The following is an 18,772-nucleotide window of genomic DNA, read 5'->3' as shown; positions in this document are numbered from 1 at the left end:
CTTGCTGGGAGGAAAGGGAAATGCAGTGGCCTCTCTGACAAGGGAAGGACTGCTGTTGTCTAGACTATGTAACTAAGGAGGGAAGGGGCCAACTGTTTGTACAGCTTTGGGAAGTGTAAACAGCACCGACTGTCCCAAGCCCTTCAAAGCAGAGGGATCCGGAGATGGGATGAAAGCACAGGGAAATTCTGGCTGGGTGTCCTAGCAGAGCAGCTGAGGAGAAGGGGACCTCTTCAAGACAAAAATTCCAGTACCTGAGTCATTTCAAAGCAGCCCAGGTGAGGAAGGGGGAGCACAGCATGGCTGGCCATGGGCAGGGGTGTACGTGGGCTCTCAGGACTTTCCCAGCTTTGGTTGCTTCTCTCTGCAATCTCAGAACTGAAGTGTCCTGAAAAGGAAACTGGAGGCCCTGGAAATCCTGCTATGCCCTGCAGTGAGCTGGTTTGGCCTCTGCCTTTCATTCAGCTCACAAAAGAAAGAGAAAATGCTGTTCAAGAGGTGATTTCCTTTTTTTTTTTTTTTTTACAACTTTAAATACAGTACTGAGTATAAATTAATCTTACATTAAAAAAAAGAAAGGCAAAAAAATTTAAAATAAAATAAAACAAAACCTCACCATATTTACAAACCAAAAGAAACAGATTTTGGAACAGGGTAAGAAATTGCTTAAGACTTGAGGGCTTGGGGCTGGAGGGAGGGAGCAACGTGCTGCCTTGGCAGTGGTACGAGAAGTGCTCTGGGCTTGCAGGAGGTGAGGACTGGCTCCCTCCACAACCTGTAACAGCTCCGGGGCTGTGGCTTTGGCTGCTTTCCCCATCTCCCTCCAGAGCTTTACCCCACAACAGGGGTGTGTGTGTGAGGGGAGAGGTGCCATGTGATTGCTCTGGGCAGGCATTTTCTTCGTGTATGCAGCACCCAGCACAGCACAATCCAAGACCCTGACTCCAAGGTGATGCTGGGAATTCCCATCATATGTAACAGTTCTGCTAATGGTTACTGACTATTACCTGTTCAAAACCAGCCCTTGCCCACACAGTCCTCCTGCCTCCTTGAAGACAGGCAGTGGCCCAGGAGGAACTCTGCAACTGACCCTCCAGTTGTTCTCTGAGTCCTCCTCACCTAGAAGAGCTCATTTCTGTCTCAGACAGCTGCTGCCAGCTGTGAAGACCATCCTTATTTCTTTCTCTATACCTACACTGAGCTGTCCACATTGTGGATCAACTTCCAAGCTAAGTGGGTTGGGAACATTGGCAGGGAAAGATTAGTGGAGGCATAGGGTGCAGGACATCCAGGAAGTGGTTAAAAACCCCATGGGAATGACATGATTCTGCTTTCAAGACCACAGAGCAGGCAAGGACAGCTCACTGAGATTAAGTCATGCTTCTAAGTTTGGCTGTCCTTGGTCTTGTTGTGGTGCCACTTCACCTCCTGCAAGGAAGTTGTGCTGGGGAGGGGGGGTTGGTGCAGAGTGAGAGAAAAGGGTAACAAGAAAGAGAGAGATCAGACGATGCCTCTGCCTGCCCTGTCACCGTCCCCAGCCTCGCAGGCACGTTGCAGTAACAGTGTGCTTTTCTGCCAGCCCAGAGAAGCTGATGCACCCACGTGCCTCTGAGCTTCCTGCCACTGGGGAATGAAATCCATTTAAGAACATATATATATATATATATATATTTATATATGTATGTATAAATACACATACACACGCACACACATGCACACGTATATATATATATATATACACACACACACACACATGTACACACGCACACATCCAGAGTGAACTTAAAAAATAATTTGAGTCCGAGCCTGGAAAGTTGAATTCTCCACCAGCATGTGCAAAGATGGCTCTCCTTGGCAGGGGCCGGGGGTGTGGAGACGATTCTGCCACCTTGTGCTCCTTCCCCACGATCCAAACACCTTCCAGTCAGCACCAGGAGCAAGGGAAAGAGGGAGTGGGGGAATGCATTTGGCTTCTTTGTTTTGCTTCTTTGCTTGTTTGTTCTGTTCCCCGAGATGTTGTATACCTTAGTGGTTTTGGTTTTTCTTTTTAAAAATAAAATATACACACGCACGTTAAAAATATATATCTGTCCAGGTAGGGCGATGAAAGTCCTTAGTGCATTTTCCATCATTGGTCACCGCTCGCAATCTGAGATTTGCCTGTTGCCAAAAGGCAGGTCCAATGCAAGAGTGGATCACAGCTGGGCCCTCCCAGCCTTACCAGAAGCATGAGGGAAAGGGAGAATATTCCCCTTCTGGCCTCTGTCCATCTGTTTTTCTCCTTTTCTCGGAAGAAATTGGACCCGCTTTCCTTTTCACATTTTCCATCCTGTCCTCCATAGCAGGGAAGGAATTGTCCTGTTCTCATCGCAAGTTGTGGCTGTTGGCATTCACGGTTTTATTTGTACTTTGTTCTTTTCTCATATATATATATGTAGGTCATCCTTGTCCTTTTGTGTGTGTGTGTGTGTTAAACTTTAAAATTATGCTAATAAATGAAAGGGAGGCTTTGGTGGGAGAAGGTCCACTGATGGAAAGGGAAGCACCAATTGCCGTCTGAATCAGACGTCGAGGCAGATGGACAAAGAGGAAAAGTTATCATTCCAAGGACCCCATGGGGGCTATACAGCAAATATATTAAATAAACCTGGAAGGCAAACAAAACCAGACACAGCATTAGAAAATGTAAACTTTTGCCCCCTGCAACTCCCCTCCTATCCCCTTTTCTCTTCTGGAAATATTTGCACCAAAGAGCCAGATTAGAAGCCCGGGAGGACTTTTGACCTCCTCTATTTTTTTCCCCTGAACAGCTTGAGCCAGAGCTGAGATTTGCATGGGTTTGCATCATTTCTACCCTGGGAACTCTAGGCTGGCCAGGAGAATCCTGGGATAATCAGAGCCCTCGTAGTGCTAAGCGTGGGAATCCCAGTCTCAAGACACTGCTCGGTGCCCCTTGTCCCCAGCTCCTGAAATGCCGCACACGGAAGCCTGCTGTCCCCTCTCCCGGGGTGAGGGGAAGTGAATGTTAAGTGGCGGCCCAGGCTTATTCAAGTGGCTGTAGCAGAGCTGGAACTGCTGAGCTGTGGGCCAGGGCTCTCCCTGTTAAGCTGTGTCACAATTCAGCTCCCACCATTCTGCACCCTGACTACTCTTTCCCTCTTTTCTGCACCTCTTCCTCTCATGGGGAACCAAGGCTTAGCCTCCTTTCGCTTGTACAAGTGAAATTCTTCTGGTGATGAGGGAATTACTCCTGTTTACACAAGTCATGGAGAGAAGAATCAGACCCTGGCCTGACAAAGTCCAGATCTCTTGCCAGAGATTCCAGTTCTCCTCTCCCCTGGTATGACCTTTCTCATGCACATAGGCTTCCCTATAGGAGAGTGATGAACCAAAAATGTTGCTGCTTTTCAGTCTTTCTGCCAATTCAAGTAAGGAAATAAAAGGAAAAGGGATCCCTAGAGCAACACTAATTCTCTGTTTTCAATGGAGAACCAATAGAGAAACTAGAACAGGAGTTGCTCCACAGAAGCAATGAATTACCTGGACCCCGAGGGGATTTAGGTGCAGGGAGAAGTCAGGCTTGTTCTCTGCCTGAAAGGGAGGCAGAGGAAGGAGAGGGCGGGGCCTGAGAGCAAGGATGGCTGCAGCATGATCATTCCAACTTTGCAAAGAGCCTTAATTCCATAAATAGAATGCACATGTTGGCACCCAACCTAGTTCTGCCTCCTCCCTCAAACCAGGTTTTGTCCTACAGCAGCCCCACACAGAGCGAGTGGCCAGCGGTGTGGGAAGGGTCCAAGATGCCATGTCCCAGGAGGACATCTCTCCTGAATGGAAAAGCAGCTCGCTTGTTACCTGCCTTGTGCTCTCTCTCCCCTGCCAGCACTTCTATGCTATGAGGATTTCTTTCAGCACTTTCTTATCGTTGACATGCTTGTACTTCTTATGTTTCCTCTTCTGTGCCGGCGGCCGGCGTACTCGCCGCCTCTGTGAGACAGCGGCTGTGGTGAACGCCGGGGACAAGCCTGCCAAAACAGAGGGGAGAGTGTCTGTACAGCCAGGGGCAGACGGCTCCCGTTGAAATATCCTTCTCCATGCACTGTCAACAAAGAGCTCTGCAACAGCAGGACCACAAGGCCTCTCTCTGTTCTTCTGTTCCTTGTCCTCTGTTCTCCACAATCTCTGCCCTCTCCCTTTTCCCACCATGCCCTTCCCCTCACCTCTCACCTTCCCCTCCTTCTTTTCCCTCTGTTTCAGCCCCTTCCCAGCAGGCAGACGTCCTGGGAAAGGTCCCTTAGCTGGTATAAACCAGCGAAGGCCCTTGGGATGCACTGAAGATTGAAACCAGTGGAGGTCTCTTTTCTGTCTCCCCAGCCCCTCTTCTCACACCTCCCTTCATTCTGCCAATGCCAAGATCCTTACGTCTCTGTTCCCGTGGCCCTGGACGGATGTTCCTGGGCGGCGGTCGGAACACGGCTTCACACCGACACTGCACGTGGTCCTCCAAAGGCACAACGACTTTTGTGAATTTTGGCTTCCTCTGGACAAATTCGATCTTGTTCACCTATGTGCAAGAGGAAGGCCAGCAAAAGATTAGTACAGCCACGGCTCCCACTCTAAAATTAGCCAGTGTCAGCGCACTTTACTCCTGGCTTTCTTCCTGAAGGGTCAGAAGATTGCTCACAGAGCCCTGTTCAAGCTCAAAACTCAAACTCAAAACTCAAACTCAGACACAGGGGTGGTGTATATGGGACGTAATTCTGAACACGGCAGCAGAGCAGACCCAGACCAGGCAAGTTTGGATGTCTCTGGTTGGTTCCCCTGATCCTAACTATTGACAGAGCTTAAGCAGGATGACTGGTTGATCAGAGACAGAAACACGAAACATGCAGGACATGCCAGCCTGTTTCTGACAGATGCAATGGCAGAGACTTGAGGCAACCAGGATAATTCCCACAGGAACCTACAGGAAGGGCAAAAGGAGGAGAACTCGGGTCTGAAGCGAGCTAACGCAGCCTCACCAGCTCTGCTGAGGCCTGCCTGAATTTGTCTCAAGCTCTTTAATAACTTGCAGGGCTGAAGCCCTCGGCTCTTCATAGGAAAGGCGGTGCTCTGGAAATTCCCCCGGACTCTCCACCAGTGCTGACTCAGAGGGAAGACTCATTACTCCACATCCCACCACAGGGCACAAGCTTTCTAGGGGGTCCTCCCACTCCATCAGCAGCCAAGCCTGACCCCACTCAGCTTATCTAACAACTCTGCGGTCCCTGAAGTGCTCCACAAGCTATAAATACTCGCTCTGCTGTGCATCTGGGATGGAATTCCTCTAAACCCACTGCCCCCAGCAGCATCCCTCCACCAGCGCCAAAGCAGCCAGGCTGTTTATCTTTCCTTGAAAGCCCACTCCACACGCTTCAGACCACACGCTGCCTGCTAGACAAACACTTCCAGCCAAACAATAGAGAGACCTCTGTCCTCAAAGAAACCATTTCCAGGTCACTTTTTCAGGCTGGCTTTTGACCTCTCACTTGTTTTTTTCCAGAAAAACAACTCCTGCTCCCCCCCATTTTTTCCTCATTCAGCCTGGCTTTTCTGAGAAAGGAATTTCCTGATGAAAAGGGCTGTGTGTGAATACAATCTCTCCCAGCCAACCTCTGCTGCCTGCCTGCCTGGGGGAGTCTCTTATGGCTCAGGCAGAGGATTAGTACGGGATGAATATTATTTTTAAACAAGCTGTCTAGGAGGAAGCTGTGAGGAGATCACTGGTAGCTGTGAGGGGAGGATCAGAGCAAGAGGTTAGCTGTCAGGTGTCTGCTGGCTGATGGAGCAGGTCAGGAGGTAACTGTGGGCTGAGAAAGAGAAGCTGTTCCAGTGCACATCTTAGAAAGAAGCTGCAGCAGCAGCGGGGGGATGGAGACTGACGCTGCAAACCCTCCTCTTTTTGCATCAAAACCAGTTCTCATGATGAAAGCACCCTGTTCCTCCTGCTCTAACACAGCAGACAAGGCCGCCTCGAGCCACAGGAATGGCCGTGTCGTGGAGCTGCAGATGGGGACAGTGTCCTGCAGCTCTGCCTGGTGACAGTCCCCAGCTGCTGGACAGCACCAGCCCTTCAGCAGCAGGCACGGACGTCACCCACGCCAGCGGCTGCAGCACAGCACAGAGGGCACAGATGGCCGCGTGAGCCCCCAGCCGAGCCCTGCCCGCGTGTGGCCGTGGGGCGCAGGGGTGGCGGCGGGCGCGGCAGGGGGAGCGGCGGGCGGGTGCCTCACCTGGACGGGCCGGACGCGGATCTGCGTGGGGCGGCACTGCACGTTGCGGTTGTTGCAGCACCCGGAGCAGCGCTGCACCTCCACGCAGGGCGGCCACACCACGAAGTTGGCGTTGGTGCTGTCCACCATGTTGCGGGAGATCTCGAAGACCACCTCCCGTGTCTTGCACTCCGCCAGCACAGCCGTCTCTGCTGCTGCCAGAGCATCTGCGGAGGGACAAAGGAGAAACGGGGATGAAATGGGCTTTGCAGCTGCCCCCAGCCCGCCACAGCCATCTCTGCTGCAAGTGAAGGACCCCACATGGCCCTCACATGCACAAGCACACACGAATGTTCCTCTCTTTCTCCCACCCCTCTGGCTCTCTCACTGTACAGAGCCATGCCTGTGGAGGAAGCCCCAGTACAGTGATGCTCCTCACTGCAGCCCAGACAGCAGATGACACTTTAGAGCAAACAAGCACCGTCTGGATTTAAGGCAGAGCAGCGCACAGAAGTCCAGACTCCCTCTCCTGCCCTCCCAGGGTGAAATGCCCTACTCCCACTCCAGGCCCAGACCCTCATTTTAATGCCTCCACACATAGAGGTGCACTATAACCTCTAGCCTTACATCTGTATCTCAGACACATGGCTGGACCACCCAGAGCTGCTCACCCATGGCTGCTCCCCAACAATCACAAGGTGCAAGACCCCCAGCTCACCCAAGCTTCGTCGCTCTCGAGACAGGGCCACAGGGTTTTCATCAGGCTGAGATGCATTCAGGCTCAGGCTCGAGCTGTCCCGCTCTGCAAAGGGGAAGACACGACCTAATAGCACCAGGTAGAGGCAGGAGAAGACAGCAGGCACTCGTGCTCAGATCACCAGGCAAAGTGCAGGGACATGGGATAAGCCACGGACCCAGGACGTCATGCTAGGTGTAAATCCACAAGCAAGGTCACAGCTGTTCTGGGGCACGGACACTGTTTGCTCAGACTAGGCAGCTCAGAGCAACAAGCCTATCATGAAAGAGGGGACCCTAGTCAGGTCTGGGAGAGGAAAACTCCAGCTCAGGAAAGATAAGGCTCGTGTCAGGACTTTCTGGTGCCAGAGAGGAGTTGCAGAGGGATTCAGATTGGCCAGCTGAGACCAGGATAACACCAAGGAGGATCAAAGACCAGACAGGACAAGCAGAACACTTGGTATTTAACACTGAGGTGCCTTGCTGGGATGGCTTGGGACTGGGAGAGTTGGGAGGTGAGAGAGCAGGTGAAGGGGGGAATGGGTGGTAGGTGGGGTGCTTGCTTTCTCTCTCCTAGCTCACCTCAGGTGCTCTAGGTTAGAGAAGTTTTGTGACAGAAGAACAGAAAAATAAAGTTAAAATTGCTTGTCCTCTAGACTACTCTAAGGTAAGAGGCAGGATCTGGAGGTGGTTCAGTCAGCGATGGGAGAGGAAGACCGATAGCATTCAGGCCAGCCCTGAGCGGTTCCCTCCCAGCCCGCTGCTTTTTCCCATAGGAAGTGCTGAATAGAGAAATGCCCATAATCCCCATGGAGCACTCCAACATGCAGCCCCTCCTGAGCTCGGGACAATGGCTGCGCTCGGAGATAGCTCCCACCCAGCCACGGCTCTTTCCTTCTCTAACCTGCTTTAGCAGCTGAAGGAAACTGAATGGACGTCAGCATCAAGGGAGCAATTTTCTTAAAGGGAATTAGGGGCCAGTGGAAGATCTCTGTTTATCAGATGTGTGGTGGAGCAGACTTCCCTTACCTATCATGTCCCATTCCTCTTCCTCAGCCCTGCCCTAGTGCAGCCCTCTCGTAAAGGGAAGCAGGGACTTTGCTCCCTGCTCAGGTCTCAAGCAGCTGCTGACAGATTTGGGGTGAGTGCACAGAGGCTGCATTCAGAAGGCAGGAATCATGTGCCTGTCAATGAGCAGTCAACATCTACGTGTGAGGTGGACAGACAGACACCCTTTAAAGTGGCTGGAAGGGTGTGATCAATTCTAGGCACCATTTGTCTCGCCCTCAGGCAAACTCCCAAAATGAGAACTGGTGGATCACATTTTAGAAGGGCCTATAGTTCTCTTTGGGCTGGAGAAGGCGTCTGCATGACTGGTTTGCATGGGCAGCCACGGCTTTGTGGGCAGTCACAGTCAAGGAGAGGACTCCCACTCTACACACGTCTGTTGCTGGGTCTGCAGTAGTGCCCAGGGTCAGGAGAGCACTATCTCAGCCCATCTGCCTCCTGGAGCTGCCTCACTCTGGCCCCTTGGGCAGTCGGTGGAGGGAAGCAGCTGTGACACACACAGGGTGCACAGACAGCACAGGGAATAGTTCCGGCCACTTTGGGATTATTTTACTCGCACACTAATTTGCTAATTCCTCACAGGGCAAGAGAATGTCAGTGCTCCTCAGTCAGTACCTGAGAGAGCCACGGGGTGAAACAAAGAAACAGCTTCACAGCACCACTTTTTGTTTCCCTGACCAGCCTTTCCTATCTGGCACCTGAAGTGAAACCAGTGACTCAAAGCTCTGCAGCCTTCTCTCATCCCCTGGGCTTCTAGAGCCAACCAGATAAGCCCGTTTTATTTCTTAATCATGAGGCTGGTTAATAGCCACGATAGAGATGTATCTGTTCCTTAGACACTGGGCCATGACAGATTGGATGCATCTTCTCAGCTGCTCCTTGCCCGCCCCTCCATCCTGTGGCATTTCATCAAGTGAAGGTGGGGGCTGCCTTTGATGTGCAAGTCGAGTCGATGAGAGGAGAGAAACGGGAGCAAAAAAATAGCAACAACTGTTGACTCAAAACAAATCTGTTGAGAATCATTTCCCTCCCTCCTCTAGGTTGTCCTTCTACACCCTGGATCAGTACTGAAGACATTTGGGGGTGGGAGCACCAGCCTGGGACAATCCAGCAGGGCTAATTTTGGAAGTTGCCCCATTGTGTGGCTCGTGGACAAGGAGGAGGGAGCTGGTGAGGGCAGGGAGCGGCCCTGGCGGTGGTGGGGAGCCCGGTCGCCTCTTTCTAAGACAAACAATAGCTGAACGCAGCTGGTGCCCTCCCCCTCGCTTTCCCCCCTGCCCCTCCAGGGCCGTTTTGAAAGGCAGCGGGAATGCTTTTGAGACTGCGCCAGTGGTTGGACTGGCATAGGAAACAAAAGCAGGAAATTCTGTTCCCCCGTAGATAGTGTCTCGGCAAGGATTACAAAGCTCAAAACAGACAAAACACGAGAGAGAAGTCGAGCTGGGGGGGCTGGGGGACGACGGGCGGGAGCAGGGTTAGAATAGAAAGGAATTTGCTCTGAAGAGACCGTTTATAAATAAATTCCTGGGCCAGCCCAGCCGCCGTGGCGCGTGCTCCAGTTCCCACACGTGCCGACCCCTCCACGCTTCGCCGCTCCTGCTGCTCCCTGCAGCCAGCCCTGGCCAAGTGACCCCGAGGCCCTACAGCCCCCGGAGCTCTTATCTACGGGCAGGAGGTGAGGCGACGCTACCCTGACTTAGCCCCTGCCCCGTAGCTCACCCACGGACACGTGCCTTGCTGCTCTTATCCTAAGGGCCTCTGGGAGCCCCAGGCCTTTTGTGGATGCCAAACCTGGCAACCCACTCAGCCCTTTCCTCCCCTGTCACCCTATTTCCACCTCCCATTTTGCAGCCTCCTAAACCTATCCTTGTCCAATTCAAGCCCTGCTGACTGAGCATCTCCCAGGGTGAAGAATGGGGATCTCGGTTCCTTGCACTCACCTTGCCCATCTCCTACCATTTCTGGAAGCCAGTGTCCAGACAGTTAGGAGATCTAAAAAAGCATCTGGTTGCCTCTAACTCCCTTAAGTTTCAGGGGAACTAAGTCTGTAAACAGCCAGGTCTTGGCTCCTGAGAGGTTCCTATATTTATAATGAAGTCTGCTGATATTGTGCCCGCCGAAAAACAGAATATCCCCTCCCATTGCCCCCAAAGACTTAATTAAAAATAGAGGAGTGTTTGGTGAAGAGGAGATTTACCTACGGAGTCTATCCGCAGGGCACGCTGGAGGTCACTGATGGAGCGCACTGAGCTGCCACCCAAAATCTCATAAATGTCTTCGGGTATGGGATCCCCCTGCCAGACAACAAAAACAAAAGAAGGGGAGAAACAAGCGTTAGAGAGATGATCTGCAAGTCCTGACTGTGTCACGGAGCAGGAGCAGGGAATCAAGCACGGCGGAGACATGACAGAACCAGTGAAACGCAAAGACGTGCGTTGTCTTGCGCTGGCTTTGAAACCTTGAGGGCTTTATTCCTCATGAAGATGTGAACCTGAAACCTAAGCAAAAGCAAGAGAGACCCTCTTGCTGCCAGGACACTAAAAAAGCCCAAAAAGGCTGTGCAGCAGAGCCCTGGACACTATGCAAGCAGCCAGTAAGGCTTCCTTCTCCGGTGCTGTATGACTTCTCCAGGTGGCTTCTCATTCCTGCTGCCTGCAGTAAAGGCGTTTTAACAGACTTCCCTTACGCTATCAGATAAAACCTTCCTAATATTTCCCTCCGTTGTGAAACTCCTTCACGGGCTTTGTCAGTTATCGTGTGTGTGTGCGTGTGCGAGCGCGTGTGTTTTCAAACCACAGAGGCCCAATAACATACATCATTTGCATACTCTTTTTTAAGGGAAAAAAAAGGCGGGGGTGGAGATGAAGATTGACCTTCGCGGCTGAGGCTGCCCCAGCGTGAGCCCGCGGTGAAATGACAAAAGCTGCAGGGAGGTGATGGGCTGAGGAGCTGATTTGGAGGAAGAAGCACATGGGAGTTTGGATGTCATTGCACACCAGCACGGAAAAACCTAAAGTAAGCAGGTGTTGCAACATTAGACAATGGGCCAAATACAGAGTTCATGCAGGCAGGTGCAATGCCACCAGTCTCCTGGGAATTTTACTCTGGCACTAGGCTAGAGTGAGCCCCAGTGACAGCACTTAATAAGAGTACAAAGGAGTGGTGTGGGAAAGCAAGCGCTGATTAAAACATACTTCCGAAAGACTGGAAAAAAGAGACAGAGGAAAGGACTGGACTGGCCGAAGTGTTTGCTTAGCTCCCAGCTCTCTTCATTCAGGGCTACTCAAGCGGAAAAGCTGCTCTTTCAGCCGGGTGCTGGACGGTGTCTGAGGCACAGCCCTCCGCATGTCCCTGTAACTGAGAGGAGAGCTTGGCTTGTGTGCCTGTGGAAAGCAGGGATTTTCGTGTGGGTTTTCATGGACAGTTGGTGGCATGTGTGTGGTCCTCCTACTGTACAGCTATTCCCTCCCTGCCTGCGTTCACTGCAGAACATTTTCCTTCCGTTCGCAGCGGAGAAAAGCCACCAGGCAGGTGGCTAAATGCTGGCTAAACCTTGAGGGCTTTGGCCCAAACCTGCAGCCGCTTTTGGATGGCTGCTTGAGCCTGGCACTCTCTCACACGTGCCTGTCCTTGGCCACCCACCGTTTGCTTCCACAGTAGGACAACAGGAGTACTCCCTCAGCCCTGCCAGACCACCCTCTAATAGTATAACTTTAACTGGGATGCAGTGATGTGAAGGTTGCTGCCGCATAAGGAGGTTCAGAAACCTTCTGAAGAGAGCTGCAGAGCAGACAACACCGGTGTCCTAAACCTCTCACAGCCAGATCCACCAGACAGCTTCAGTCAGACTGAGCTTTCCTGCCCCGCTCCATCCCTGTCACTGCCACATCTCACCACAGACCTGGCTGTCTGCCTGCAGCAAAAAGCAGATATTACATCCCCAGGCATTACTTCCTCAGTCTCTGAGGGAGGGGGAAGCAGCATCAGTGATGAATGCACAGCGAGAGAGAGACTTGTATAATTCAGGGATCGCTGAATAGCTGTGAAATGAAGATGCCTTCTGACATCTCCTGCTGCGTGAGGAAGAGAGGGACCAACAGCCCAGTGCTGGAGAGGCTCTGCAGCACTTCCCTGCCTTGTGCCACACGCATTTACTGGAAGAAGGATCATTTGCACTTCCCAGTACTTGCAGTCAGACCTCAGTGCTGGGTGGTGAAATTGCAGGCTTTCAATGTTTGCACCTGTCAGCCAAATGCGTTTGTGTACAAATGCTGCTCTGCACAGATGCCTCTGGACCTTCCTGACACTTAATACATGTAGGAAATGGAACTTTATTTTAAACTCTGGCACTTGCTGGGGGGAGAGCGTGGGCAGGTGTTACGAGACTCAGACTCGGCGACTTTGGAAGCGAGCTGGGAGGTGTCACCTTGCTAACTGAGCAGGAGGAACAGATATGAATGGGGGATTGAAAATGCAGGCCCTCAGGAGCTGTACTTCTGGTGACTGCCTGTAGCAGTAAGCTCCACTCCCTGCTCACGGCAGCAGTTTTAGATGTCAATTTTTTCTTGCTGCAGATACTACCAGCATGGCTATGGTGTAACACCAGCCCACACGGCTCATAATCCTGTCCTCCTCCCCCATTTTTGTAAGGCAACTCTGCCAGTGACAACTGCAAGCCTGTGAAGCTCCCTGCTTTACCCTTGTAAACCAAGGCCAAGGCTGGCCTAAGAGCAGCAGCAAAGCTGAGCTGCATGCCTTGTCCTTGCTCCCTCTGGGGTCTGTCACTGGGAACAGCCATGCCCCCGGCCCCTGCCCCAGCCCTGTGCCTAGGGGGGCTCTGAGACGGAGCACTGCACACACCCGGGCTGGGGCACTTGGGGATGAGACACAGGGAAGCAGAGGTCCATCAATCACCTCTGCCTAATCCCATGGGGTCAGAAGGTAGAGGAGCCCTGGGAGAGGTGGGATCCCCAAGAGACCAGCCCAAGCAGCTGGTGCTTTTCCTGCTCAGCAGCTCCTCTGGAATTATTTGTCTAACACAGGTTAACAATCTCCTTTTTTAACTGTGCGGCAGATCAAAGAAGACTTTTGTCTCAATGGACTCTTGGCTGGCTGTCAAGTGCCCCAAGGCCTGGCCTCGTATTCCTGCGAGGCCCTGAATTCTTAGAAGAAAGTTTGTTCTTCCCTCCCTCCTTCTGCTCCCCAGTTCCCGACTCTAACTCTCCCCTGAGTCGCAAGGGCACCCCCCAATCTGCCAATCCCTGGCAGGGATGTTCACTTCCCTTTCTTGCGCTGGTTGCTGGTGCTTGAGGGCCATGGCACATCTGACAAAGGCAGCAGAGCAGCTGCTTGCCTGCACTGTGGCTGCTGCACTGGAGCCTCTCGGCACATCAGCTTTGCTCCCCTCCTCCCAGATGTCCAGCAGCACTGTTTGGCTACTGCAAATAAATGCAGGTGCAGCAGTTCCCCTGTTCCCACTCCCCACACATGCACTTTCCCAAAATCTGCCTCCTCCCTAGCCCAACCACCTCTTGCTCTGGAGTTTTTTCCCAACTTATGCTTTTGAGGACAGGGATGCCGAAAGGTCCCCTTGCCATCAGAAGCTGCTAGGCTGTAGGGAATGCCCAATGTTGTGGTCTGCACCCTCTGGCAAGGGTTTCACAGTCTTGCCTGAAGGGGTGTCTCCCGCTAGGTACAGAGGAGGAGGAGGGAGCAAAGATTGTGCAACAGGCAGGGAAGGCAGCCCCTCAGGGCTCAAAGAATACTCCCGAGGTGAGGACTCCTCCAGTTCCTTTTTCCAAGCTGGTGTGACTGCACATAGGACAGAATGGTGTCAGCGGCACCAGTTTGTGAAGGGCAGGGAAGCACCCACCCAATGGCTCCTCTGCCCAGGAGAGGAGAACTTTGTGAGCACCTTCACACCGACCACGGCAAGGGATCTTGGCAGCAGGGTCTCGAGTGATCAGCCAGGCAAAACCCCCGAACAAACAGCATTTTTTAATTCCCTCTGAAGCTGATGTTTGGACGCTGAGGGGAGACTCCACTGCATTCCCTGGCAGAGGGCAAGACCAGCAGCACCTGCCACGAGCACTCCCCTGGCACAGGGCTTCCACCCTTCCAGCACCACTCTTGGCTACAGGGGGACCCTGACCTGCTAGAGTTCCCTGCAGCAGGCACAACCTTCTTCACATGAACCCCCTCCACTTGGAGTCACGGCTTATGTTCCCCCCCCCCACCTTAAAATAATCAAACAGCGTTTGATCTAGTCCGTGTTCCTAAAATACAGCTGGACCCACCCACACTTTTTCCATTTCAGGGGGGACTCCGCTGCTCCTCCACACTCCCCTCACACCTCCCCTGCGAGGGCTGGAGGCATTTCCACCCCCGGGGCTGGTTGTGTACCAGCAGCACTGGAAAGAGCTCAGGAGCCCTGTCATTCCCTCCTGCTGCTGCACATCAGCTGACAGTGAGAGGGAGGCAGGGACGACTCGCCTGGCTCCTTCCACAAGCTCACCCCAGACGTGTCATCCATCCCGGCTTCCACTGCTTTGTCCTTGTCACTGCCTCGTGCTAGAAAGACTAGGGAAGAACGCCGGAGCCTTGCAGAGGAAGATGCAGTGGGGAGCTGGGTCGAGGCTATAAGCAAGCGGCCAGCCGCACCCCATTCCTTGGGAATTCCAGAAAGCTCTGCCAGTGGGGCTTCACCCCGGCACAACCACGGCTGGCTCAGCCCAGCTCTGTAAATGTTGCAAGGCAACTATTACAGCCCGTGGGGCAAATGCAAATAGGTTTAGCATCCTCGCTTCCCAACTGGCAAATACCTTCCCGCTGAGGCTTGTACTCCCTCCGGCTGGAAGAGCTCCAGGGCCCTCCAGCTCCAGATGGGTGTGATCAAAGCGGGAGAGGGACTCAGGAGGCTCCATCTCTTTGCTCAGGGCCTCTGCTGATCTGGGGAGCTACTGTTCCTCACGCACTTTCTCCAGCATGGCTGGGGAGGAGCTGCAAGCCCCTTTCAGAGGATGACTCTGGCTCAGCAGCCTGGTGGGAGCTGTGCTGTCTGTCCCTGGTGCAGAGGGTGCAACACACTGCCCTCAAAGTAACTGAGCACTGGCTGCAGCCTGAAGCACCTAGCCGGCAGAAACGTTCTTGGCTCTCCTGTCATACAGTGACAAATACCACAATTCCTCCCCTGAAACCTCAGGCCAGAATTACCAAACTCTAACTAGGCTGTCATAGAGCTGCGCAGTATTTCAATCTGATTATGGCAACTGAGGAACAGCTCCTTGGGATCAGACACTTCCATCTTCACCCTTTCCCAGTGCCAGCCCCAGCTGATGTTTCATGCTGCATGGGGGAAAGAGATCTGAGCCATCCACAGAGGACATACCATCCTCTGCCCGAAACAAGCACAACCAGAGCTGGGTAGCCCACAGCTGAAACTGCTTCCTTTTGCGGCTGGGGCAAGGACAAAATGGGCACACAGCAAAGGTGACGTGATGCTTTGCACCCAACCTCTTCTTTGCCATCTCACGAGGGGTGCACCCACTTACCCTGCCCAAAAATGAGGAAGGAAAAGAGAAAAATTATGCAAAGAAGGGAAAGTTTGGGTGGAAGGATATTTCCTGCCCCTGACAATCAAGCTGCAGATCCAATCCACAGTTTTGCCATCTTGAGTAGAGCTAAAGTGGGAACCGAGCGCTGTATGGGAATGTCAGGGGCTTTCTCATCCCCTCAATCTGCATGCAATCAGATGATGAAATGTGACAGCAGAGGTCAAAGGATTTGGGAGTTTGGAGCTCCTTTTCCTCAACCAGGGCTGGGGATGAGGCTTCAATTTCCACATAGGGAAACTGAAGTGGGCTGGGGTGTTCAAATCCACCACCTGGCCCTTACCCTCTGCTCAGCTTCTTCCTGAGCAGCACATTCAGGACTGCTGGGCATGATGCTTGTGTGACCATGGGAGCCCAGCAGACACTCACCTCCTGCCCCTTCCCCCAGCTAGGCACGCACCTTGCTGAATACCCACTCGGGCAGTGCCGCACCTCTGCTCGCACCGTCCCCTTGCTCCCCCTTTCCAAAGCCCCACGCCCTTTCTCCACTGCCCCCCCCCGGCAATGCCAGGGTGGATTTCACACTGTGCATTATTCCCGAGGCATCAAGAGGGCCCCGGTCCCTGCTGCACCCACACTGCCGCGATGCCAAAATCGCGGGGTGGGGTGAGAGGCTCGAGGGAGGGCACCCGCCCCGCGGCGACAGCCCTGGGCGAGGCAGGGCAGGAAGCTGCGGGTTCCCCGGGGCTCGCCAGCGGCATCCCTGCTCCCACACTAACCGGGGCCGCTTCAGCTTGGTCCCCCCTGCCCCTGCAGCCGGGGGCAGACACGGGGGTGGGTGTATTCCCAGGCGAGCCCCCCTCGGCGGGCCCGCCCTACGGGAGCGCCCGCTCCAGAGGGGGTGTTCACTCCAGAGGGGTGTTCACTCCAGAGGGGTGCCCGCTCCAGAGGGGGTGTTCACTCCAGAGGGGTGTTCACTCCAGAGGGGTGTTCACTCCAGAGGGGTGCCCGCTCCAGACGGGGTGCCCGCTCCAGAGGGGTGTTCACTCCAGAGGGGGGTTCACTCCAGAGGGGTGCCCTCTCCAGAGGGGTGCCCTCTCCAGAGGGGTGCCCTCTCCAGAGGGGTGTTCACACCAGAGGGGTGCCCTCTCCAGAGGGGTGCCCTCTCCAGAGGGGTGTTCACTCCAGAGGGGTGCCCGCTCCAGAGGGGTGCCCGCTCCAGAGGGGGTGCCCGCTCCATCGGGCGCTGCCCTCCGCGGGGGGCGGCGGTCGCTGCCCGCCATTAGCGCGGCCGGGCCCCGCCGCAGCCTTTCCCGCGGAGCGGGGCCGGGACCGCGCCCCCGGGCTCCGCGCCCCCGCCGCTCCGCGCCGCTCCCCGGCCGCCCCCGGGCTGCGCCCGCCGCACCTGCGGGCCGGAGCCGCCGCCGCCGGCTCTCCCCCAGCGCGGGGCTGGCAGCTCGGCAGCACCGCCCGCTGCCCGCGGCGGAAACTCACCTCCATGCGGGCCAGGGGCAGCGAGAGGATGAACGCGAAGACCACGCCGAAATTCATCCCGACTCCAGGCCCCGCCGGCTGCGGGCACATGGACGGCGAGCCCCGGGAGGGAAGCGCTTCCCGCAGACAGCCCCGCGGCCGCCCGGCCTCAGGCATCGAGGGCGCTGCGCGTTCCCATGTCCCCTGCGAGCCGGGAGGAGGTGGGAGAGTCGCAGGAGCCCTTGGAAGAGGACGTGGAGGCGGTGGTGGTGGTGGTGGTGGTGAGGGGAGACAGAAGTAATTCTCGGTGACTCGCCTGCCTCTGCGCTATCTCATAAGCCCGGTGGGGAAAAAATGCAGTCCCTCGAAATTATACACATCCAGAGTCTGGGTCCCCCTTGCCGCAAGGGATGCTTCAGAGGTGCCTTTGGCTAGGTGGTCCACATGCTAGTCTTCTTCTTGGTTTTCTTCCCTTTTAAAAAAAATGTGTACCTGTAAAAGCTTTTACATGCAGGTAGCAATGTCTCAGTGTTCTTAGAAGAAGGTTCACAGAATAGTAGCTAAAAGGAAAAAAAAAAAACTTTTCCAAAGTTTGGAGTGAAATCCAAAAAACGAAATCTTCTTCCTTAAGTTGTCCTCTTCTTAAAATGCTCCTTTCCTTCCTTTTTGCCACTTGCTTTTTAGAGAAAAGTTGCGAGTGTGCACTGAATTTCTTCCCCTTACATTAGGTTCTGGCTCGGTTGCCTTCTCGTTCCAAGTGTTGGCAGTCTGCTTGGACGGGAGGTTTGCTTTGGGTTTGGAGACAGGTGAGAGCAAATGTTTTTGCTCTGGGTTGTGAGTGTGTGTTTGTGTGCGTGCGCTGAGCCTTGACAAGCCTCAAAGTGGAGCCACTGATGCTGCCTCCCGCACTCTGTTGCAACAAGAAAGGAAAAACAAACAAAAAAAAAAAAGAAAAGGCAGAAAAGGTAAAATTGCAGGAGGGGCGAGTGAGCCAACGGGTCTTTATTTTCTGTGAGCTGCAAGAGAGACTAAGCTGGCACTCGAGGCTGCTCCTTTTATGAAGGAGAGGAGATGGGTGGAGCATAACTTGCCATCCTCCTCTTTGGCTGGGTATCAAGGAACAAATCTAGTGAGGGAGTAGCAGTTCATTGCTGACAAAATAAAAAGTGTGTTAATTTAAATGATAAATTAATTAAAAATGACTAATGCTGCAGCAACCTGTATAATGTGGCTTTAATATCGCGTGAGGAATGGGGACAGAAATTCCTGCCTCCTCGGCAAGAGATAAGAAGAGAGGAGTTCCCGGCACGGTAGTTTGTTATTTTTTTTGGCCCCAGGTTCTCACTGTTTCAGTCTGGAGCCCATTTCTCTAAGCTCCACTCGCTGCCTTCCCTGCCCTGCAACACCACTAGCTCCAGGGAGAGAGATGACTTTAATATCTCACATCTCTTTGTGTGCAGGGGAAAAAAAAAAAGCCAGAGAAATTTACACGTTGCTATAAGACAATCTGGTGTTGCTCGTGGCACCCGGAGGTATTTTGCTGCATGATTATCTCCACGATGTAATAAACATCTGAAGGGAAATTAAGCCAGCAGATATTTGCTGTGGGGGGAGAGGGGTGGGGAGGGGAAGGCTGCTAACAGGTGAGTTCAAGAAGGAGTCATATCCTATTGAAAAAACACCCTCTCACGTACA

The 18,772-nt window shown here is 53.6% G+C and overlaps 1 protein-coding gene across 2 annotated transcripts; it reads right to left on the bottom strand.

The window, feature by feature from the left end:
- Positions 1 to 416: 416 nt before the first annotated feature.
- PDGFB (platelet derived growth factor subunit B) lies at positions 417 to 18,082 on the bottom strand. Of its 2 annotated transcripts, none has more exons than XM_084206244.1 (7): positions 17,099 to 18,082; positions 10,252 to 10,348; positions 6,970 to 7,053; positions 6,273 to 6,478; positions 4,423 to 4,564; positions 3,856 to 4,025; positions 417 to 2,647 (listed from the first exon to the last, which is right to left on the bottom strand). In XM_084206244.1, the coding sequence occupies exons 1-6, from the start codon at positions 17,252 to 17,254 to the stop codon at positions 3,889 to 3,891; spliced, it is 822 nt and encodes a 273-aa protein (XP_084062370.1). In that variant the 5' UTR covers positions 17,255 to 18,082; the 3' UTR covers positions 417 to 2,647; positions 3,856 to 3,888. The 2 variants fall into 2 exon arrangements, with proteins under 2 accessions (XP_084062370.1, XP_084062371.1); XM_084206245.1 differs by having other exon boundaries at positions 3,860 to 4,025.
- Between the last annotated feature and the right edge of the window lie 690 nt (positions 18,083 to 18,772).

Source organism: Fringilla coelebs (genome assembly GCF_963513975.1).
Source record: "Fringilla coelebs genome assembly, chromosome: 5".
NCBI classification, from domain to species: Eukaryota; Metazoa; Chordata; class Aves; order Passeriformes; family Fringillidae; genus Fringilla; species Fringilla coelebs.
This window is presented reverse-complemented; position numbering and strand designations above follow the sequence as displayed.